Source organism: Xyrauchen texanus, chromosome 8 (assembly GCF_025860055.1).
Source record: "Xyrauchen texanus isolate HMW12.3.18 chromosome 8, RBS_HiC_50CHRs, whole genome shotgun sequence".
Classification (NCBI taxonomy): domain Eukaryota; kingdom Metazoa; phylum Chordata; class Actinopteri; order Cypriniformes; family Catostomidae; genus Xyrauchen; species Xyrauchen texanus.
This window is the reverse complement of record NC_068283.1, coordinates 47,840,012-47,863,849: the sequence shown is the minus strand read 5'-3', so window position 1 is coordinate 47,863,849 and position 23,838 is coordinate 47,840,012. Positions and strand designations below refer to the sequence as shown.

General features: G+C 38.8%; 3 protein-coding genes across 26 annotated transcripts in view; all 3 read right to left on the bottom strand.

Annotated features, from left to right (window-relative positions):
• Positions 1–12,955, bottom strand: part of LOC127647142 (gastrula zinc finger protein XlCGF26.1-like) — a 29,411-nt gene extending 16,456 nt beyond the window's left edge. The window contains exons 1-3 of one of the 3 annotated variants that reach the window (XM_052131223.1): positions 12,813–12,955; positions 12,561–12,663; positions 3,851–3,998 (exon numbers count right to left, since the gene is read on the bottom strand). In XM_052131223.1, coding sequence (XP_051987183.1) covers positions 3,851–3,905 — 55 coding nt within the window. In that variant the 5' untranslated portion in view covers positions 3,906–3,998; positions 12,561–12,663; positions 12,813–12,955. The remainder of the gene's footprint in view (positions 1–3,850; positions 3,999–12,560; positions 12,664–12,812) is intronic. The other 2 variants (XM_052131220.1, XM_052131221.1) reach the window with 2 other exon arrangements.
• LOC127647145 (uncharacterized) lies at positions 8,429–12,024 on the bottom strand. Its single transcript, XM_052131224.1, has 2 exons — positions 11,468–12,024; positions 8,429–9,887 (listed from the first exon to the last, which is right to left on the bottom strand). The coding sequence occupies exon 2, from the start codon at positions 9,715–9,717 to the stop codon at positions 8,740–8,742; it is 978 nt and encodes a 325-aa protein (XP_051987184.1). The 5' UTR covers positions 9,718–9,887; positions 11,468–12,024; the 3' UTR covers positions 8,429–8,739.
• A 4,890-nt stretch (positions 12,956–17,845) lies between the features above and the next one.
• The window catches only part of LOC127647141 (gastrula zinc finger protein XlCGF57.1-like), a 121,713-nt gene continuing 115,720 nt past the window's right edge, over positions 17,846–23,838 (bottom strand). For 12 of the 22 annotated variants that reach the window (XR_007971004.1, XR_007971007.1, XR_007971005.1 and 9 more), the window contains exon 5: positions 17,846–18,472. Coding sequence is in view for 10 of the 22 variants with exons in the window: in XM_052131219.1 (XP_051987179.1) it covers positions 19,585–21,182; positions 21,400–21,454 (1,653 nt within the window). In the remaining 12 variants the exon portion in view is untranslated. Of the gene's footprint in view, positions 21,183–21,399; positions 21,548–23,838 lie in introns of all 22 variants that reach the window. The other 10 variants (XM_052131219.1, XM_052131218.1, XM_052131216.1 and 7 more) reach the window with 2 other exon arrangements.

Here is a 23,838-nt window from a genome sequence, read left to right as displayed (position 1 = left end):
GAATATTGCTATTAATTCTGAAGTAAATACAGAAATATAATCAGAGATTCTCTTTGAAAGTTTAACTTTAAATGGGGTATGAAAACAGCTGCTGCTGTAAATCCAGAGTTTGGATCCTTTGAGCCATCTGTATAGAGGCATAGGGAAAGGCACGGACGTATTGCTGACATAGCCACAGAAGCGGCAATGTTGATATCTCTTATTCCTATATTCTGTGCCTCCTTATTGGCTGTCCATCCAAAGCCTGTTCATTTTTTACACTCATATTCCCAGCAATCATTCAAGACTTTCTTAACTAGATGACTATCCTAATTAGTCCAGTATCTCATCTTTAACTTGAGCCTTCTCATTTCTAGAGGCATTTCGTCCATCTCTACTTGTACTGCTGTTACTGGAGATGATCTTATTGCTCCACAAAGTATTGTCATTGCTTGTGATTGCAACGCCTCAACCTTTTAAAGTAGTGTTTTAGATGCAGAACTGTACACCATACATCCATAATCAATAGCAGCTCTTATTAGTGCACAATAAATACTTTAAAGAGACTGACGGCATCACAATTCCTGCCAAACACCTCATTACATTTATTGCTCTTTTGCATTTTTATATCATTTTCAGAATATGTACTTTAAAATTCAATTTTGAATAATCCACATTCCCAGGAATCTAACTACTGATGTTTGCTCCAATTGTTGTCCATACACTTACATTTTTATTGTTGGGTTAATTTTTGAGGATTTGCCACTGAGAAATGAAAACCCCATTCAAAATCCCAATTCTCTGCCTTTCTTACAGCAGTTTGAATACACCACATGCCCAAAATTGTGTCCTCTTACCCGCAGCGCCCCATCATCTGCAATTAATGACCTCCCTATCCCCGTATATATCTGTGTAAATACGTCATTGATCATTATGTTAATAATTGGACTGCTAACACTTCCTTGTGGTACTCCACTTGATATACCTGAGAAAAAGCAGATCCACTCTTACTTGTATTGTTGTTTTCAACAAGAAATTCATAATCCAGTTACACATTCTTCCTTTTACTTCCATTCTATCCAGTTTTATCAAAAGTCCCTCTTTCCACATCATATCGTAAGCTTTTTCAAGATGAAAACATACTCCTACTAACACTTCCTTGTTTGCTTGGGCTTTTCTAATTTCAGCTTCCAGGCATAAAACAGAATCCATTATTTTTCTCAATTTTCTGAAACCACTTTGGAATGCAGAGAAAAGGTTTTTCATTTCAATAACATATATCAGTCTGTTCATGACCATATGCTCCATTAGTTTGCATAAATTCGATTAATGCTATGGGCCTGTAGGCTGCGAATCATCCTTCCCTGGGTTCGCTATTGACTGAAGTTTAATTGATATTAACAAAGTTAATATCCGTTTTTGTTTTGTTGCTTTTGTAATTCGGCATAAGTTTTCAATAAACAGATTAAACCTCAACGATGACCCACGTCAATTCTTTGTCTAAATCAAGAAAGAAAATTGCTACTACAAACGTTTCCGTGCTTGATAAACGGTAAGCCAATGTTTTTTCCCCTCTGCTCTGGTGTGCTAAAGGGGCCGCCATACCGTGTTGTTTACTGTTACTGTACTGTAATAATTGTTGTCCACAATGCTTACATACATCCTATTATTTTATGAAGATAAAGAGAGAGAACGTTTTCAGGTTCACACGACCTCGGGTACGGGTTGGGTCTTATCAAGGCCATCTTCTGAACATTCAAATGTACAACATTATAAACATTTCAAACAAGGTACACTACATCAAACTTATAAGGAATATTTGTAAGGTTACATATCAGGAAAATAAACATAGTACATTTTACTATAGCAAAGTTTTCTAGTAAATACACATAATACAGTACTTGTAAAAGCAAAAACAGCAGAAAGCAAAACATAAAATAGTGTAAAAAGCAGTGTTGTTGCATTTATCTAATATCCAAACAGTTTTGGAGTGGTGGTGGATTATTGGGCTAAAGCTTATTACTGGTAACCAGAAGGTTGCTGGTTCGATCCCCACAGTCACCACCATTGTGTCCTTGAGTAAGGCACTTAACTCCAGGTTGCTCCGGGGGGATTGTCCCTGTAATAAGTGCTCTGTAAGTCGCTTTGGATAAAACTTTCATAAAGGCAAGAACAATTTAGAATGAATTGGTTTAAAAGTCTAGACCTCAATGAATTATGGACAATGTCTCATGTCCTTCTAAAACTAAATATATTTCTCGTTCAATGCAGTAAGTCTCCAGCACCTTTATTACTTTTTGATGGGTGTGGGATTTTGGCTAGTGAAAACTCACGCATGATCAAACTGGTTTGATTACACTAGTCTGGGCTCTGAGCTGTAAATTCAAACTGGTGAAATCTCCATTTGAGCTGCTATTGCCAGTTATAATGTATAAATATCATCTTTGCGATTATCTGAATTTCACATCGTTTACTTCAGTTTACTCTGAAAATGATCTTTGCTCAGTATGATAACTTTGGACAACACTTTCTTAGATGAGTCTGTAGATTACTTGATTAAATGAAACTCTTTCCACATGAAGTGCAGTGGTATGGCGTCTCATGGGTTCTCATATTTCCTGATATCATGAAACACTTTTCACAATGTGAACACTTGCAGGTTTCTCTTCAGTGTGGATTTTCATGTGATCCTGAAGGGTTTTCTTTACTGTGAAACTCTTTCCACACTGAGTGCAGGTGAAAAGCTGATCCACAGTGTGAATTATCATGTGACCCTTAAGGTTTCCTGCTTGTGTGAAACTCTTTCCACACTGAGTGCATGTGAAAGGCTTCTCTCCAGTGTGAATTCTCAGGTGTCTCTTTAGATCTTCTTTTTGTGTGAAACTTTTTCCACACTGAGGGCATGTGAAAAGCATTACTCCAGTGTGAATTCTCATGTGTTTCTGAAGGGTTTTCTTTATTGCAAAACTCTTCCCACACTGCATGCATGTGAGAGGCTTCTTTTCAATGTGGATTTTCATGTGATCCTGAAGGGTTTTCTTTATTGTGAAACTCTTTCCACACTGCGTGCATGTGTAAGGCTTCTCTCCAGTGTGAATCCTGAGATGCCTCTTTAGGTCTACTTGTCTTGTAAAACACTTTCCACACTGAGGGCAGGTGAAAGGCTTCTCTCCAGTGTGAATTCTCAGGTGAATCTTAAGGTGCCCTGCTTTTGTGAAACTCTTTCCACACTTAGTGCATGGGAAAGGCTTCACTCCATTGTGAATACTCATGTGTTCTTTTAGGCTTCTTTTTCGTGTAAAGCTCTTTCCACACTGAGTGCATGCAAAGGGCTTCACTCCAGTGTGAATTATCAGGTGCATCTCTAGCTCTCCTTTTTTTGTGAATAAATGTCCACAGTGAGTGCATGTGAAAGAATATTTGGCTTTTGTTCTTTGAGTGCTTTTTTGAGATATTTTTTTTTCACTCTTGAAGCAAATAATAGCTTCTTCATCAGTTGTTGAATTATTAGATTTAGGATGCTGATGGTGTTTCTGATCTATGTCATTTAGTTCTTGACTTTCCTCTTTCACTTCCATCAGGTCTAAAATGAACAGACAAAAGAAATGTGAAACAAAACATACAATTGAACTCCAATTTAATGTCTTGAAGCAGCAACGGCTGCTATCTATTTTATGTTATCTTTAACATGCTGAAGTTTAGTTCTGTCATTCTTGTTAATATCACAAAATCTGGTAGATTCTGGTTTTATTTTTTTAACTGTAATTTCATCGCTTCTTTTATTATCCAACTAAAGCTGCAAGATCTAGCAAACGGTCTGAAGCTTTGTTACTTTAATGTTCATTATGAAGAACCAAATATGGACACCAACCTCTTTGTTCCTCAGTATCTTCAATTTTTATTCTGCATGGTTTTAGATCACTCATGGCTTCACTGTTGCAATAGTATGTCAGTAGAGTTCAGCTGTTACACTTGGAGTTGTTCCCTCTTTATATGCCGCCTTATTCCTCTTTCTTCACCTGTAGGATGATGGGAATATTCCAAGCATTTATAAGTTAATTACAAAGGGAGAGGCTTACCTGAAGGTGTGAATTGTGATTGCTGTGTAATTAAACATATATATATTAGGGCTGCCAATCGATAACATTTTTTTAATCAAATTAATTACATGATGTCCCGATTAATTAATCGCATTTAATCGCATAAACAAATATTTGCTGAGAAAGCCCCTCATATAACAATAACTCAATATATAATGATGAAATAATTATACATGGTTATCTTTAAATATTTAACAATTATATATATATATATAAGATATTCAGATAAATAAAATGCGTTACATTCTTGTGGCAAAAGAGTTCATCATTGATAAGACAAAAAGTGGCTTTAGAATACAATGTATTGTTTATTACCATATTATTGATCATAAGTCAAACATTGGCACACAGTTCACAGTAATCCATTACACAAGTGAATTAATCAATCAGTTTGAGATTCATTATGAGGGCTTGTTTAAGGACCCGTCAATGTACACCTGCGTCAGACATGCTTGTGTAGCGCTTGAGTGCCTTGCGTCATAAACATTAGGACTCAAGATGGTGCCGAGTATGTAGTTCTGAAAGATCATGCTGTCTCAGAGAAGGTCCTCATTACAGTGTTGACTGAAGTGGAAGTCATTCTCAATTCAAAACCACTGATTAACGTATCATCTGACATAGCAAACTAGGACCCAATTACTCACAATTTGCTGCTTATGGGGCAGCGGGATGCCTCCTTACCTCAGGCTGTGTATGCAGTGTAACCTACTGGGACACTGACGCTACAGACATAACCAAGTGATTGCTGATCACTTCTGGACTCAGTTCCTCAGAAAATACCTACCCAGACTTCAGCTTCGACAAAAGTGGCAGACCAGCATTCAAGATCTAACAACTGGACAGGCTGTATTGATTGTGGACTCTCAATTTCCCAGAGCCCAGTGGCCATTCAGTAGGGTCACTAAAGTTCTGCCAAGCAATGATGGTAGAATAAAAGCTGCTGAAGTAGGCATTAAGGCCAAAACATATCCGCCCAGATGCCAAACTAATTGAACTACCTGAAATGCCTGAAGATTAGGACATAGCACAAATACTTCAGTGGACATACAAATGTCCTGTGTAAATTTGTGGGTCGGCTGTACAAAAGTTCCCGCTTCAAACATGCTCGAGGCAAAGCAGTCTGTTTAGTTTGGTGCATGCATTTATTCTCAGTTCTGCATCTTCAGTGTGAGGGTTACACAGTCTCCTGGCTTCATCTTTATTTGCTTAAAAGTCTGTTTTTCATTGTGTGGTGTTGCCATGTGTTTATGATGAAGTAATAATATTTATCACTGTTCCAATATGTTTTAAAGTGTGTTGGTATGGAAGTATGTTTAATTTACCTCAGAAGCATTTCAATGTTGATTACTGTGCAATACTGTGCTAATCAGCTACTATACGGATCTGCCAGTTTAATTTATCAAAATGTATGTTTATCATCAAGTTTATTCTTTATAATAAATATATATATATATATATATATATATATATATATATATATATATATATAATTAGCAACACACAAACATTGTTTTGTGTGTGTGTTTACATTGAAGTGTGAATCCTGAATTCCAATGAATTCCAATGCTTGTTTACCAAGTGCAGCACCCAACGCTCGCTCGCCAGAGATGGCACTCAGTCCTTGCTATCTGGAAGCAGATTGCAATGCTTGCTCGATGAAGGAAGTCCTTCCTTCGTTGGTTTTGGAAATTGAGGCCCCTCTGCTCTCCATTCTGTTGGTCCAAGTCTTGAGGGACTTGGTGGTCCCTATAGTCTCAGCCACAGTGGTCCCAGCCCCTGTGGTCCAAGAGATTCCTGGTTTGGTGCCTATGACCTCTGAGCCCTCGGTCACCCTCCCCTACCCAGTGCAGTGAATCTAAAAGCCACTTTATTTAAATGAATGGCAGAAATTGGAACGCTCAACCAAAGAGCTCTGAACACCCAACGGTCAACAATATAGAAAGGAACAATTAAAAAGAGGCAATCACTTTTTATATACAGACATCACCTGTGAATCAACTCTAGAACATGCATGCAAATTAGCTATATATGCCGGGAAATTGTATGTTCTTTGATCGTAATCTTGACCAACTGATTTTGGTCTTTCTCCATTCTCCAAGTAGACAGGAGCTGCACTGACATGACTGGAAATAGCCTCCGAAGAGTGTTCCAAAGATGGCCGACAGTGGACTGACTGAAATAATTTGATCGAGTTTATTACATACTAGTAGGTTGGGCTTATGTTTTAATTTTTTAAATCAAACAAAATCAAATTTGACATGTTACTTGAGCATGTAACTATTACTTTAATGTCCTTTTTCTCTCCAGACAAGTTCTCTCTCTCATGACAATTTTTAATGTCGAGCCCTGTAACTTTTTCCCTAAACATCATTTGAATTTTAAACTTTACAATCGATGGGGGTTTAAGACTGACTCCAAACTGTCTGCACCACTTCCGGGAAAGACAAAGAACTCTGCGAGAACAAACGTCATAAACCTCTTACACAGATGAGCATCTCCACCTGAGACACAGATTAAGAATGATAAAACACAAATCTCATATATGACCTCTATCTCACCTCAGGCCAATTTAGGCCCGTTCTCGTAAAACTCACACACATCTGCCACCCTCTACTCCTCCTTCCCCTTCAGCTCAGAATCACCTCAAACTCACAGAAGATCTGTATGTAACAAAATATCATATCTGAAGTATACCAATAAATGTAATTAGGCATGTTTGGTATCATTTTAAAATGTATCAGTGCGACTGGCATAATAGTCTTTTTCCCATGTTGATAAAACTAATGACTAACAAAGTTATAAGGTCTTTTGCCAAAAGCTGTATAATTCTGGAGGTCTGTCCCCCTACCTGCCTGTATGTTAATAAGGTATGGCCTCAGAAACTCCAACCCAAACCACTCACAAAATTCCCTTTGTTCATGGTTTGGAGATTTAAGGAAAGCTGGCCCAGACCTTGAGGAATCTGCGTTCAGATCTCCTGCACAAATTGCTGTGTGTATTGACAAAGAAATCAGGGTCTATCTGTAGCCAGATTGATCGACTGAAGACACAAATTGTCTTTTATTTATAGGAATGTTTGTTTATTCTGATCATATGCGAGTTAGGCTTTGATTGATTTCTGTAACTTACGTTTTTAATCCTATCTGGCAAATAAATTGTTATTTGATTTATTCTGTATTCCTCCGAAATCCTTTCTATCATTACTGGAGCTTTAATATAGGAGAAACCGCCCGGAATATAGATGGGCAGGAGAAAGATATTTAAAGATTTTTTGTTAATCCTTTATATCATTACTGGAGCTTCAATATAGAAGGAAGCCATTTAAATAATTTCATTAGAAACTGATCAAAAGGACAAACAAGAGGATTTAGAGCGGTCAATAAAATTTTATATTAAAGAATGATCAGAAAGTAATTAGAGCTTTTATCTAAATTAGAGGTCAACTTAAAATTGGATTCCGATTAATATAAAATTGGAGTCAGAAAAAATTAATAAGCGAATTAATTTGTAAAGTGCAAATTAACAAATAATTGCTTTACTTCAGTGCTCAGAAAAGACAGAACAATGCAGAGACCTTCAAATGGCAATCCATTGAAGTTCCACTCCAGACAGATGTGTTTGTGAGTGTGCCTCTCCTTTTCTTTTTACAGGGGCGTGGTCGAGCAGCGAACTGTGGAGAGCAAGGCGTTAAGGATTGACACCTGGGTGAAATTCTCTCTAACAGCTGTTTTGCGTTGCAGTGAGAGCTGGAGAGTGATATAAGGGCAGTCCAGACCTCCTTGTTAGTGAGCCCAACTCCCACGCCGGTGTACCGGTTCGAATCCCGCTCAGAGCCGAGCAGGACCGATTACAGTTCTGACTCAAACGAAGGCTTGCAGTGGCAGCTTGCAGTGCCTCCTCAGTGCAGCTGCCATTGAAATTATATAACATTCATTATTAAATTAGATTATTAACGTGTGTAAGGGGTGTAACAATTCACACATCTCACGATTGGGTTTGGTTCACGATACTGAACTTATGGTTTGGATTGGTTCAGTTCATGATTCTTTAAACGAAACTTAAATCAAAAGATGTTACGATTGAACTTTTTTATTATTATACTTTAAAGACATGCAAAACAATTCCTTTCCTGTAAAATATAGCTAAAACTACTGTTCTTAAGTGTTAAATGATCCATCCATGTACATGGACTAAAAATCAGCCTAGAACAGGGCAATGGTGACACCAAATGAAAGTATTAGATAATAATTATTTTCACTGGAAAGAAGGAATTATGTTAGATACTGTACATATGGTGCTTTATAACAATTGCTGGCAAGACAATGAGAGGCAGATGATGATGTGAAGAATCCAAGTGTAGTGTTTATTTACATGAAGAGTGAATTCCAAAACGTGACTACAAAACATAAACATGAACTAAACTAGACATAACATAACTTGACTTCCAAAACCATGTTACATATACAATACCTGACAGAACTATAAACAAGATAACAAGCCTAATAAACTTAAACCAATGACAAACTCGAACTGATAACCAATTAACAAGACATTAAACCAATGAAAACAAAACACATGAACATGGAGGGAAACAGGATGATCACATGACTTGACATGGATACAGGGAATGACATGGCATGACTTTTCAAAATAAAAGACATTAACACAAAACACATCTAGAAGTGACATATCCCCCATTAGCCTGGTGACTTGACATGGCTATATGGCATGACATGGTAACATGGTTTGTCAGAATCACTGACTTGGCCATGGTAAGCGTGGATGTTGACTTGTTGGCCGTGGCAGGTGTGAGCACTGACTTGTAGAGCGGAGGCGGCCCTGGACCGTGGAGCAGAGACAGGCATAGACTGTGGAGCAGAGGTGGGCCTAGACCGTGGAGCGCAAGCGGGCCTGGACAGTGGAGCAGAGGCGGGCCTGGACCTTGGAAGCGAGGCGAGTCTGGACCATGGAGGCTTGCTTGTGACATGGACCAGTCTGGGGCTTGGCTGAGACATGGCATGGAGCAGACTGAGGCAATATTGTGACAGGTTGAGGCATTGCTGTGACATGGCATGGAGCTGGCTGAGGCGTTGCTGTGACATGGAGCAGACTGAAGCTTGGCTGAGACATGGCATGGAGCAAACTGAGGTTTGACTGTGACATGGCGTGAAGCAGACTGAGGCACTATCGTGACAGGTTGAGGCATTGCTGTGACATGGCATGGAGCAGACTGCGGCGTGGCTGTGACATGGCATGGAAGAGACTGTGGCGTGGCTGTGACATGGCATGGATTAGGCCGATGTGTGGCTGTGACATGGCATGGAAAGACCGCGGTGTGGCTGTGACATGGCATGGAGCAGGCTGAGGCATGACATGAAATAGATACCGATACTGATGTGAATGTGACATGGCATGGAGCAAACTCAGGATACGGGGCAGAAGGTGGCGCAAGGTGCAAGCTTGGGGCCGTGACTGTGGGATGCTGGCTCGTTATCCACCTAGCCCACGGTGAACCACTTATCAGTAGGGCAAGGTCGATATACTCAGTTAGGCTGTAGGTACTCCAACCGTCAGGCATCAGGGAGGAGACCGGCTCATTCAGCCCAAAACGGAAACAGTCCTTGGAGGGCAATCTCATTAAAGTATACCCTGCAGCCCAGAGCGCAGAAGTCCTTTACATATTCCTCCAGGGGACGATTCCCTTGACATAGGCATAGGAGCTGAACTGCTGGGTTCATGGTAAGGTTAGGAATTCTGTAATGATGGCTGGCAAGGCAATGACAGGCAGGCAATGATGATGTGAAGAACCTAAGTGCAGTGTTTATTTACATGAAGAGTGAATTCCAAAAATGTGACTGCAAAACATAAACATGAACTAAACTAGACTAGACATAACATAACTTTCAAAACGACGTTACATAAACAATACCTGACAAAGGACCATGGCAAACATGAGGGTATAAATACATGGACAAGGGTAACAAGACAACCAATGACAAACTAGAACTGATAACACATTAACAAGACATTAAACCAATGAAAACAAGACACATGAACATGGAGGGAAACAGGATGATCACGTGACCTGACATGGAAACAGGGAATCACATGACATGGTATGACATTTCAAATTACAAGACATTAACTTGAACATTAACATGAACATTAACATGAACAAAAACACATCTAGACTTGACATGCTAACACAATGTCACTGATTATGTAAAGGTTCTAATTTCTCATGGTTCGCTTTCTCAAGGTTTAAGGGTCACAGTTTCTGTACGGTTCGGTATTTGCTTTGTTCAGAATTTTTTTTTTACTGCCAAATCCAAAGAATAATCTATTTGGTTAACACTTCAACAGGTTTGCCCTTAAATAACAATCATTATTTTACAACAATAACCATAGTTTAACCATGGCATTTGTAGTAAAATCATAGTAACCTCAATATAAACATGGTTACTGTCAAGGTTACAATATATAGTAAAATCATGGTTACTATATAGAAACTAAAGTATTGCTGTTATAAAACCATGGTTAACTGTATCAAAACCATGATGTATCCTCAGAAAACCATGGTGACAGCAGTCATGTTTACTTCAATATTACTATGGTAAAACCATGGTTAATTTTTGTAAGGGTCATAAAAAACAAACTATGCACTAATACGCTACATGCATCAACAAAGTGCACTTCAAAGTCATCTCAACATACAGTACTGTGCAAAAGTTTTAGGCACTTAAGATGTTTCACAAAAACATTTGTCATAAGATGGCTCTTTAGATCTTCAGCTTTAGTGTGTCAATAGGAAAAATACATTTTAGACTCCCAAACATTTCTTCTGCAAATAGAAAAGATTAGAATAGAAGAACAGGGCACTCTGCAAGAGATGGCATTGCCCCCACTGAACATTGAGTCAGTCTGTACATGGAGACGGAAGCAATTCATTAAATAGATGGTAGATAGGATGTACATTTCTTCTAACAACCAAGAAAAACTGTGTCCAGGTGTACCTAAGGAGAATTGAGGTTGTTTTAAAGGCAAAGGTGGCCACACCAAATACTGAATTAGCTTTTTTATGTTTACTGGACTTTGTATGATGTTAATTGATAAATGAAAACTATTAATGACATTTTTGAAGATATCCTGCATGTAGGCATAGTACTAAAAGTTTTCATTTATCAAAAGTTTTAGTACTGTGCCTAAAACTTTTGCACAGTACTGAATATTCAATATTCGGAAGCTGTACATCACTATACAAGGAATAACCTTGCTATTAAAATGCATATGAGAAGGAATATTGTGATAATGCTGTATGTCCATCCCTGTGTTGTATACATGTTACCAGACACAAGCCTTATATGTTCAATGTGTGTGTGTTAGATTACTTCATGCTCGTTCTCTATCCTTGTAAATGGTTTGTGCCTTCTGTGCCCAACATTCGCATGAGAAACTGTGAGCTGTTTGGGACAAAGTATATACATTTAGACTCTTAGTATATGAACTTGTTGCCCTTTTGACCTGATGAGGTTTCAGGGCTGAATTCAGAGAGCTTGATGCAATTATTATAGATGTTATTGTTTCAAGCAATGTGTAGACGGGAGTCTTGCACAAACGCACATACAGGATAAGACACACTTGTGTTAGTGCTGTTGAGATCATGACTTCGCACTTCAATGGGTCATAACAACATGTCCTGAAAACCTTGAGTTAACTCCAAACGTGCAGAACGTGCTGTACCAAATTAAGAAAGTCTTTCTTGGCCCAGTCTCAAGAGGGTATAAATATCTTAAGTTTTGGTCCTCAGACTAACAGCTCAGCTCTCTGGCTCTCCGCATTGAGGCCTCATCTTACTACTTGAACTTCTTTCATTTAATTACTTAGTTCATTAAATAAAGACAAGACATACTAATGTTAGATTAATTCCAGGACTTAGTCCTTGGATATATCCTTAAGATATATCTACTTAACATTTTATAAATCAAATATATATTTTATCTCATTAATTAATATTATATTCATTTGACTAATTTCTGTACAAATAAAATGTTATTCCTTCTACAAATCATCTGATTTATTAAAGTCATTTTCCATCTGCTGGATCTCACTGCATCATTAATAATGAATAATAAATATCATCAAATGTCATATGTTTGAAATGCCAACTCTAGACATTATTACATTTATCTCATAATATATTTCATGTATATTTTCATTTTATGTTCCGTGATTGAAGAACATTTCATTTCCCAGAATGCTCTAATTTACTCAATATATTAAACAATCAACAGATTCATGTTTTGAATAATAACTCATTAATTTATGTCATAAAATGTGTCTCGGACTAATGAAATTGTGTTTCTGTTTAACTTCTTTGAATTGAACTTCCTGTGAGTCTAATCCAATTCATTTCTAATTGCAACTGATGAATTGAAAGAGTCAGTTTTGGATTTGGCAGTAATTTATGTTGGTGTTACTCACAGTTTGTCCTCCTGCAGCTCATAGTCCATATCTGTGAACATTATCAGCTCTAATCGTGTGTGTTCAATGTGAATCAGATGTTCAAACTGTCTTCATTCACACACTGAAACAGAAACACACACTCTTCAATACTCATATTTACTCATATACAGATGCTCATCATTACTGACATTATTCACATATTATTATTTTGGCTACAGGTGTTCATCAGATAATAATAAAACAAACAGTTGATGAAGGTTTCTCTCTTACCGCTCGGTCGGTGAGTTGTTAAAGCTCAAAGACGCGTTAACATGTGAACTAAAGTTTAATAAAAGTATTATTTTACGATTAATTGAGATAAATTCATCAGTTTCATCTAAACAACAGTCTGCAGCGGCTCGAGTGTCTTCTTCGTGTTTATTGACGGTTGGGAAACTATTGTCTCATTAGCGACACCTGCTGGACTGGAGTGTGCAGCGACAACGTTGAATAGTGACCAATGTAAACAATATTAATTACCTAACTACAAACATAAAAAACCCTTTATATAATATAAGAGAGCTTTAAAAATTCCTGATTGCTTAGGAACCTTTTGCATCTTAATTCTTTTTAGCTGATATCTTTCTCTCTCATATGCTTTGCTGCTTAATAGCACATGAAAGTCTCATGAAAAATGTCAGGATTGTATAAATGTTTGTTGAAAGTTAACAAATTATAATGTCAAATTAAGCCAATTCCTATTCCCCGTAGAAGGTCAGAACCCAGAACAAAGCCCCTACAGGGAGACTATTACGCCAGGTTATGAATTATGGGAATTCTCAAGGATCAAATGATGTAAACTTACATCTGTTACAAGTGATGCAACGCCAAAATGAAATAGCGGTGTTTCTGGTCAAGCAGAGCTTGTGTCAGTATTCTCTGGAGATCCTCTTGTCTATACATCTTTCATGAGAGCCTTTGAGCATGCAATCAAGACAAAAACAGCCCACAGGACAGGTTGTACTATCAGTCAGTCATATTTATTTATAAAGACATTTAAAAACAACAGCTGTTGGCCAAAGTGCTGTACAGAGTTTATTAGGACACAAAACTTTTTTTTTACCACTACACCTACTTATAACCATATGCAATAATAAAAAGATGAGTTTTAAGGAGAGATGTAAAATCATCATGTGTTGGTGCAGTTTTTATGTAAAGTGGCAAATTATTCCAGAGCTGGGGAGCAGCCAATGAGAAGGCTCGATCTCCTTTCAGTTTGAGACGTGTCATCCAGGGCAAGACTGACATTCCACTCTGTAACATGGATCAACAAAGAAAGGTGCAAGGATACTTGCTGTCTGACATAGAGGTGTACAGTTTAGAAGAGACAACCTACTGGAATCTTCCCAACAACACTTACCTGTGAAGAAAGGGAACATTCCTGAACCAAATTATATTCAGAAATGGCCTTACCTGCATGAAGTTAGTCTTCTACATATTGAAACTTAAGTGGGGCTACTGATTGGAATGAATGCTCATAAGGCCATGGGACCTTGGAAAGAGATAAATAGCAGAAACAATGGACCATATTCGGTGAAGACCGTTCTCAGCTGGTTATTGAATGGACTAAAGAAGTGTCAAGACAAGAACATCTGGCTTACACAGCTTTACAGTGAATCACTTATCTGTGGAGAATATTGAGGATTTGCTAATCAAGCAGTTCAATCTTGATTTTCATGAACGTTGATATGATGACAATTCTGAAATGACTCTAGAAGATAGACAATTCATGATGTCTGTAACCAAGTCTAATCAGTACTATGATTGGCACTACTGCATGAAATTGCCTTGCCTGAAGAATGACAAGATCCAGATGCCAAACAAATGGGATGGAGCAGGGCAGCACCTCTAGAATCTCCAGCAAAGTACCAAGAAGAATCCTGAGCTCCATTAGGACTACACTGGATTTATGAACCGCATCATTGAGAAAGGGTATGCCAGTAAAGTACCTGAAGAAGAGTTGCACCACGGTAATGGAAGTGAGGTACATTTCTCACCACGAGGTGTACCATAACAAAAAGAAAATGTGTGTTGTCTTCGACTGTAAGGCAGCCTACCACAGATTTTCTTTGAATGATCAGTTATTTCAGCAGACTAATCTCACTAACACACTTATTGGAGTGCTTTTCGTATTCCATGAGTAACAGGTTGCGATTATGGCTGATATTGAATCGATGTTTTATCATGTCCAAGTGCCTAGTGAAGAAGCAGACTCTGATTCCTTTGGTGGCCAGAGAGTATCCTAGATCAAAATGAAATGAAGCATAGGATGCATGCACACCTGTTCGGTGCAACCTCTTCTCGAAGTTGTTCATGTTATGCTCTTCGAAGAACAGCAGAAGATGGAACTAATGACACCAATCCAGAAGCAGCTCAGATGCTCTTGAGGAATTTCAACATAGATGACTGTCTTAAATAATTTGCTACTGAAGATTAAGCAGTCACTCTTGCATGAGACACCAGAGAGCAAATTAGTCAAGGTGGCTTTCATTTAACAAAGTGGAGTAGTAAAAGCAGGGTCGTACTCCATCCCTGAAGAAGAACGGGCTACTGAATTTAAGGAATTGGAGCTGGGCAATGAAGTACTTCATATGGAAAGAGCTTTTCAGAGAAATTCAATGGTGTACAGAGATGAACACAATTAATTTAAAGTCTGAAGTCACCCGAACCACTTGGAACCTCGACTGAGTTGGTACTAAAAAAAGAACCGGGTATTATCCACAGTGGAAAACCCCCAAAAGGCAAGCAAAGTGGAGTCGAGCTCCACTTTGGAGGCATATTGTCAGTTGTGGGCTCTGTTTACGATCCTCTTATGGGGCTTTCCACTGCACGGTACAGCTCGACTCCACTTTGCTTGACTTTTGGGGGTTTTCCACTGTGGATAATACCCGGTACTTTTTTTAGTACCAACTCGGTCGAGGTTCCAAGTGAGCCAAGCTGATACTAAATGTGACGTCAAAACCCTGCAGATCACTGATTGGTGAGAGAGAATTGTCACTACCAGCTTCACTGGATTTGCTACACGGGACATCAACCCACTAGATTTAAAGTTAGCAGTATCAAAACACGCCATGGTCAATAAACAAGGTACAGGCGTTCCTCTCGTTAGCAACGAACGAAACAATGCTAAACTAAAAAGTCTTTCAGCAAGTGTCTCAGCTGTTGCCCGCACATGGCTACCATAGGACCTACCAACAGTGTAGGGAAAAGTTACAAAAATTAAATAAAAGTGACTACAGAACCATCAAGGACCAAAACAGCCGGAGTGGTTCAAACAGAAGAAAGTGGAAGTGGTTTGACCAAATGGATTCTATGGATGGTACGTTAACGCTATACTCTATACTCTAAAGCTTCACATTATTTAGTTGACCCAATACTGGAAAGCTTCTAAAACAATCAGGCCAATTTAACTGTTACACTTGTATAAAATCACCATGAACAACTGATTTATGCAGCACAATGAGCTAGAGGCGGCACAACTATGATGATCGGCCTATAATCCCACCCATGTTGAGGCGGCACTAAACTACAGCGGAAAAGCAACCTCAGAAAAGTAAAGCGTGTTGAGTCGAATCGTAACGTGCAGTGGAAATGTGCCATTAGGTTCTTAATACCATTTGTGGTACCACCAAAGCTTATACTACTTGACCTGTGCAGAGAGAAAGTGGGATGGGATGAGGATATTTCAGAGAAACGAGCTGAGAGATGGCTGTCCTGGCCGGCAGATTTGAAGAAGCTTTCAAACTTTAGTGTGAGTATCAAGCCTGCAGGATTTGGATGCATCAAAACATTTCAACTACACAACTGTGCTGATGTTAGTGAGCATGTATAAAAGAATGTCATGTTACTCTTGCTGACAAATGAACATGATCAAAGGAGCTGTGCATTCATGATGGGAAGGTGACACCACTCAAGCAAGTTATCCCAAGAATGGAGTTCACAGCAGCAATCGTCGCTGTCAAAATGGGCAGGATGCTGAAGCAAGAACGTCAGACTCATCTTGAAGAGTCTAACTATTGGAACAATATTACCACCATCCTGAAATACATATCAAATAACTCCACACGATTTGAGATGTTTGTTGCTAACTGAACATCGCTCATTGGAGAGGCTTCTAAACCATCTCAATGCAAGTACGTAAGCTCTAATGGTCTAAAGACTGAAAACCTGGATCAAAGGGCCAACTTTTCTACTGAAACCACAAAGTGACTGACTGATCTAGTTGAACAGGCCCATGTATTTGGCACATGATGACAGCAAGCTCAAGAAGATCTCAACTGTAAATGCAATACTCACGGAGGATAGTATGGAGGCTTTAGATTCGTTTCAGACGACGATCAGTCAAACAGAATGAGATCTCAACAAACAAAACACTACCTATAAAATGAGTTTGCAAAGGAGAAGACCTACCACGGAAGATATGGCAAACGCTAAGCTCTATCTGGTTTGCTATGGCCAAAAACAGAAACATCAAATTGTTTCAGCAGGGAAAGATCCATGTCAAGAGGGATAGAGGCACGTGTTAAGGGTTGGAGGAACATTGAGCAGATCAGCGCTGCATTAGGAGTCAAAGCATCCCGTCATCTTGCATAAGGATCTTCGAATAGCTTTCTTGATTCTTCAACACATCCACCAAAAAGTTGGTAATTCTGGAAGCAATCACGTTCTTGCTAAGCTCAGGCAGAAATATTGGCTTGATTACTTCGGACTGTTTTAACTGCCTTACCATTAGAGCAGTCCATTTAGAAGTTGCGCCCTCCCTGGACACGGATGTATGCATTAATGCTTGTGTATATTTGATAAAACACTCCTATTCTATGCTGTATTGGTTTTCTCCATTTCCCAGTAGAACATTATTTTTTGAACTGGAAAGAAAGACGGAGCAACATTGCATTTGAGTTTAATTGATATTAACAAAATTAATAGCTGTTTTTGTTTTGTTGCCTTTGTAATTCGGAGTACGTTTTCAATAAACAGTTTAAACGAAGACCCGTCTATTCTTTGTTTGAACATGAATGAAAATTGTTTCCATGCTTGATAAAAAGTAAGCCAATTTTTTTCCCTCTGCTCTGGTGTGCTAAAGGTTGTCCAGAATGCTTACATCATAATATTTTGAGAAGAAATTAACGTTTTCAGGTTTGCACATCCTCCGGTCTCATTTTAAGGCCCATGCAGACCTTTACTAAATGGAAGTCCTTCAACTCAGACTTACAAGTCTCAAAAATCAAAGCGCAGGGAGACAAATGCAACATCAAAACCTCAGTTTTATTGGTTACAATGCTTAAAATTAAAAAGGTATCGTAAATGGTTAGAAAGGTTATGAAAAACTATCTCAACTGTAGCATTGGGGAAACAGTAAAAATCAATGCCGAATCCAATGCTCTATCAAATCATCAGTCTGTATATAGTCAGTCTCGGCATTCTTTCTAAGTTAAAGGATACCGTGGGTGGTGTCACTTGGAGCTTTGACAGAGCCTTTAATACCAGCTTTTGCAGTTTCTTATCTAGACGACTTTTACTTCTCCTGGATCTCTTTCTCTAGAGTCAGTCATTTTGTCTATAAAACTATTCATACATACCCCAATCTCTGTTGTACACTAATGTTTGCTACATGTTTATCCAATTGGTTACATTTAGTTTCAACTTTATTCACCTACATATATAAATGCAGTACTTCTATTCTAAATGTAAATATATAATAAAATGGTGTTAGCAGTAAAAAAAAAACTCTCTTTTTTTTATCTTTTTAATATTACACAGAAACAGTTGTTTGATGAAGCAAGTCGCTTATGTTACATACAAAAGGTTACTTCATTATAGCTCAAAACTAATGCCTTGTCCAAACTAACATGTTTTCATTTGAAAACTCATCTTTTTCTCTCTGTTTTGACCTTCCGTCCACACAGAGACGCCATTTTTGTCCGTGAAAACTGAGCTTTTTGTAAACGCACTCCGAGGTGGATAAATTTGAAAACGCAGTTTTCGCCGTGTAGTGTGAACTGTGAAAACAGATATATCTGAAAATGATGATGTAGTTGTTGTCATGTGATGCAGTCATGTGATCTAGCCAACCAAAACAATCAAGATGGCGGCCTGTGTTAAAGCGGCACTGTTGTACTTGATACACGTGGACAATTGCTTTTCAGACCGTACATGCAACAGGGAATTTCCGCATGAGCAGTAACATGATTTAAGCGTTTTCATGTGTTTCAGTGTGGATGAGCAACTTTTGGAAAACGCTTGAAAATGCTATTTGAAAAGAGCATTTTGAATCTAAAGCACTGTTTTCAAATGTATCCGGATTAATGTAGACGTAGCCTAATACGTTGAGGCCATCTTCTGAAAATTCAAATGAACTACATTATAAACATTTCAAACAAGGTACACTACATCAAACTTATAAGGAATAGTTGTAAGGTTACATATAAGCAAAATAAACAGTAAAGATTACTATAACAAAAAATTAAAGTACATAATTCAGAGTAAATACACATTATACAGCACTTGTAAAAGCAAAAAAAGCAAAACAAAACGTGCAAAAAGCAGTGTTCTTGCATTTATCTAATATCTAAACAGTTTTTAGGCTATTTGTATTTTCATTAAAAAAATACTACAGTTAATTTTTTTAGAAAGACTATAACCAAGGAAATATAGAGCTGTCCATGGTCCTACCAGTGGTTCTGGCATTATTATTACAAATGCCACTCTTAAACAACGGAAGAACAAAGATAAACTTTCATAAAGGCAAGTACAATACAGAATTAATGTGTTTAAATTCTAGACTTCCATGAAGTATGGACAATGTCTTGTGTCCTGCTAAACTATCTTTCTCATTCAAAAATGCATACAGTAACCGTCTCCAGCACCTTTATTACTTTTTGATGGGTGTGAGATTTTGGCTAGTGAAAACTCACGCATGATCAAACTGGTTTGATTACACTAGTCTGGGCAATGAGCTGTAAAATCAAACTGGTGCAATCTCCATTTGAGCTGCTATTGCCAGTTATAATGTCGTTTCTGTATTTTCATCTTTGTGATTTAGATTTCCTGATATCATGAAACACTTTTCACAATGAGAACACTTGTAAGGTTTCTCTTCAGTGTGGATATTCATGAGATCCTGAAGGGTTTTCTTCACTGTGAAACTGTTTCCACACTGAATGCAGATGAAAAGCTTCTCTCCAGTGTGAATTCTCATGTGTTTCTTAAGGTGAGCTGCTTGAGTGAAACACTTTCCACACTGAGGGCATGTGAAAGGCTTCTCTCCAGTGTGAATTCTCAGGTGTCTCTTTAGATTAGCTTTTTTTGTGAAGATCTTTCCACACTGAGGGCATTTGAGAGGCTTCTCTTCAGTGTGGATTTTCATGTGATCCTGAAGGGTTTTCTTAAATGAGAAATTCTTTCCACACTGAGTGCATGCGAAAGGCTGCTCTACAGTATGAATTATCAGATGCCTCTTTAGCTCTCCTTTGTTTGTTAAACTCTTTCCATACTGAGGGCATGTGAAAGGCTTCTCTCCAGTGTGAATTCTCATGTGTTTGTTAAGGCTTCCAATTTGTGTGAAACTCTTTCCACACTGAGGGCATGTGAAAGGCTTCTCTCCAGTGTGAATTCTCATGTGCCTGTTCCGATCTGCTATATTTGTGAAACTCCTTCCACACTGAGTGCATGTGTAAGGCTTCTCACCAGTGTGAATTCTCAGGTGCCTCTTTAGACCTCCTTTACTTGTGAAACCCTTTCCACACTGAGTGCATGTAAAAGGCTTCACTCCAGTGTGAATTCTCATGTGTTCCTTAATGCTTCTTTTTTGTGTAAAACTCTTTCCACACTGAGGGCATGTGAAAAGCTGATCCACATCGTGAAATGTCAGATGAATCTTCAGGTTTTCTTCTTGTGTGAAACTCTTTCCACACTGAGTGCATGAAAAAGGCTTCCCTTCAGTGTGAATTCTCAGATGAATCTTTAGATCTCCTTTTCTTGCGAAACGCTTTCCACACTGAGGACATGTGAACGGCTTCTCTCCAGTGTGAATTATCATGTGATCCTGAAGGATTTTCTTTATTGAGAAACTCTTTCCACACTGATCGCATGTGAAAGGCCTCTCTCCAGTGTGAATTCTCAGATGAACCTTTAGATCACCCTTTCTTATGAAACTCTTTCCACACTGAGGGCAGGTGAAAGGCCTCTCTCCAGTGTGAATTATCATGTGTTTCTGAAGGATTTTCTTTATTGGGAAACTCTTTCCACACTGAGGGCATGGGAAAGGTTTCTCTCCAGTGTGAAATCTCAAGTGAATCTTTAGATTTCCATTTCTAGTGAAACTCTTTCCACACAGAGGGCATGTAAAAGGTTTCACTCCAGTGTGAATTATCATGTGCCTGTTAAGATCTCCCTTTTTTGTGAAACTCTTTCCACACTGAGTGCATGTGAAAGAATATTTGGCTTTTGTTCTTTGAGTGCTTTTTTGTGAGAAATTTCTTTCACTCTTGAAGCAAATAATAGCTTCTTCATCAGTTGTTGAATTATTAGATTTAGGATGCTGATGGTGTTTCTGATCTATGTCATTTAGTTCTTGACTTTCCTCTTTCACTTCCATCAGGTCTAAAATGAACAGACAAAAGAAATGTGAAACAAAACATACAATTGAACTCCAATTTAATGTCTTGAAGCAGCAACGGCTGCTATCTATTTTATGTTATCTTTAACATGCTGAAGGTTTAATTCTATCATTTTCAAACTACAGCTGCAAGATCTAGCAAACGGTCTGAAGCTTTGTTACTTTAATGTTCATTATGAAGAATCAAACATAGACACCAACCTCTTTGTTCCTCAGTATCTTCAATTTTTATTCTGCATGGTTTTAGATCACTCATGGCTTCACTGTTGCAATAGTATGTCAGTAGAGTTCAGCTGTTACACTTGGATTTGTTCCCTCTTTATATGCCGCCTTATTCCTCTTTCTTCACCTGTAGGATGATGGGAATATTCCAAGTATTTAGAAGTTAACTGCAAAGGGAGAGGCTTACCTGAAGGTGTGAATTGTGATTGTGGTGTAATTATACATTGCGTTGTCATCAATTTTATCTTGAGATATTGGGTATGTGAGTGAAATGAAATATGTTGTACAGTAACTAAAAAAGGAGAGGTCTGACATTAAAGTTAAATAAGTTAGGATAAGAGAGAAACATACTTTTGGTGATGGGGGCATGGTTGAGCGATGTATGTGGAGAGCGAGGCCGGGAGAGGAAGAACAGCAAGGATTGACACATGTGGGAAACAATCTCTAACAGCTGTTCTGTGTTACAGTGAGATCTGGAGAGGGTTAAGAGAGCAGTCCAGACTGCCGGAAGGGGAGAGAGAGCGTGACACACAAACCTGACTGTGTGTATGAACGAGTGCTGAAAAGCCATAAGTGTGTGTGTTTACATTGTGTGAATCCATAGCCACGGCAATCGCACTCCCCTGACTTCCAGTGCTTGTTCACCAAGGATGGTGCACAAAGCTCGCTCGACAGAGACAATACTCTGCACTTGCTATCTGGAGGAAGCTCCCAATGCATGCTTGATGAAGGTGTCGAATGTCAAGAGGAGGAAGAGATGGGTCCTTGCTTCGTTGGTTTTGGAAGTTCCAGTGATTGAGGGCCCCTCCGCTCTCCATTCCGTTGGTCCAAGTCTGTATGGTCCCAGACTCAGTGGTCCCAATAGTCTCAGCCACAGTGATCCCAGCTCCTATGGTCCCAGAGATTCCAAGTTTGGTGCCTATGACCTCTGAGCCCTCGGCCACCCTCCCCTACCCAGCGCAGTGAATCGAGTCAGAGATTATTTCTGATACCATTATTGTCAGATTAGATTGCTGATTTGAATTATTGATTGATTGATTGATTGATTTATTGTCATTGCTTTTACAATGAAATGTCGAGAAACATCATCTCCCAATAGCTCACACAAAGTGCCTACACCTATAGAAAAGTGCACAAAATAATAACATTAAACATATATTTGCACGTTGGGACATTACACAATGTGGCAGGACTTGCAACAAAATGAGTATCTCATCCTAGATTAGTCCTAATATGTATGTCATATACGGGGGGGTCAAGATTTGTGTTTAGGACAAGATTGTTATCAGAGCACTACTCCGCCATGTGTTTTACTTCCTGCCTGTAGGCTGTCTCGTCATTGTCGGTTATCCGCCCTACCAGTGTTTTGTCATCCGCAAACTTGACAATGGTGTTAGTAGAGCAAGTTGCAGAACAATCAAATGTAAAAAATGTATAGAGAGCAGAGCTTGGAACACAGACTTGTGGCGCTACAAAGTTGAGAATCAAGGTGGAGGACGTTTTGTTTCCAAGTTTAACTTGCTGGTGTCTGTTTGTAAGAAAGTTCATAATCTAACTACAAAGTGAAGTTTCTAAACCTATGGTGCTGAGTTTCCTGGCCAGTTTGTGAGGAACGATGGTATTGAAAGCGGAGCTAAAATCAAATGAAGTGCATCCAGACCTAAGTGTTCAGCTGGTCCAAATGGGTTAGGGCAGAATGCAATGCTATTGAAATTGCATCTTCCGTGGACCTGTTTGCACAATAGGCAAATTAATATTGATCAAGATTGATTGGAATAACCGACTTAATGTGCGCCAGAATTAATCTAAGCATTTCATACAGTGCATCCAGAAAGTATTCACAGCGATTCACTTTTTCCACATTTTGTTATGTTACAGCCTTATTTCAACATTTATAAAATTCATTATTTTCCTCAAAATTCTACGAACAAAACCCCATAATGACAACGTGAAAGAAATTTGTTTCTCACATTCTTCTATGCAGGACCTCTCAAGCTCCATCAGGTCGGTGCACAGCCATTTTCAGATCTCTCCAGAGATGTTCAATCGGGTTCAATTCTGGGCTCTGGCTGGGCCACTCAAGGACATTCACAGAGTTGTCCCGAAGCCACTCCTTTGTTATCTTGGCTGTGTGCTTAGGGTCGTTGTCCTTTTGGAAGATGAACCTTCACCCCAGTCTGAGGTCCAGATTGCTCTGGAGCAGGTTTTCATCAAGGATGTCTATGTACATTGCTACATTCATCTTTCCCTCAATCCTGACTAGTCTCCCAGTTCCTGCCGCTGAAAAACATCCCCACAGCATGATGTTGCCACCAGCATGCTTCACTGTAGGGATGGGATTGGCCAGGTGATGAGCGGTGCATGGTTTACTCCAGACATGACGCTTGCCATTCAGGCCAAAGAGTTCAATCTTTGTTT

Coding starts and splice junctions, on each gene's coding strand:
- LOC127647145 (XM_052131224.1), bottom strand. CDS start 9,717: ATGAGATTGCCCTCCAAGGACTGTTTCCGTTTTGGGCTGAATGAGCCG.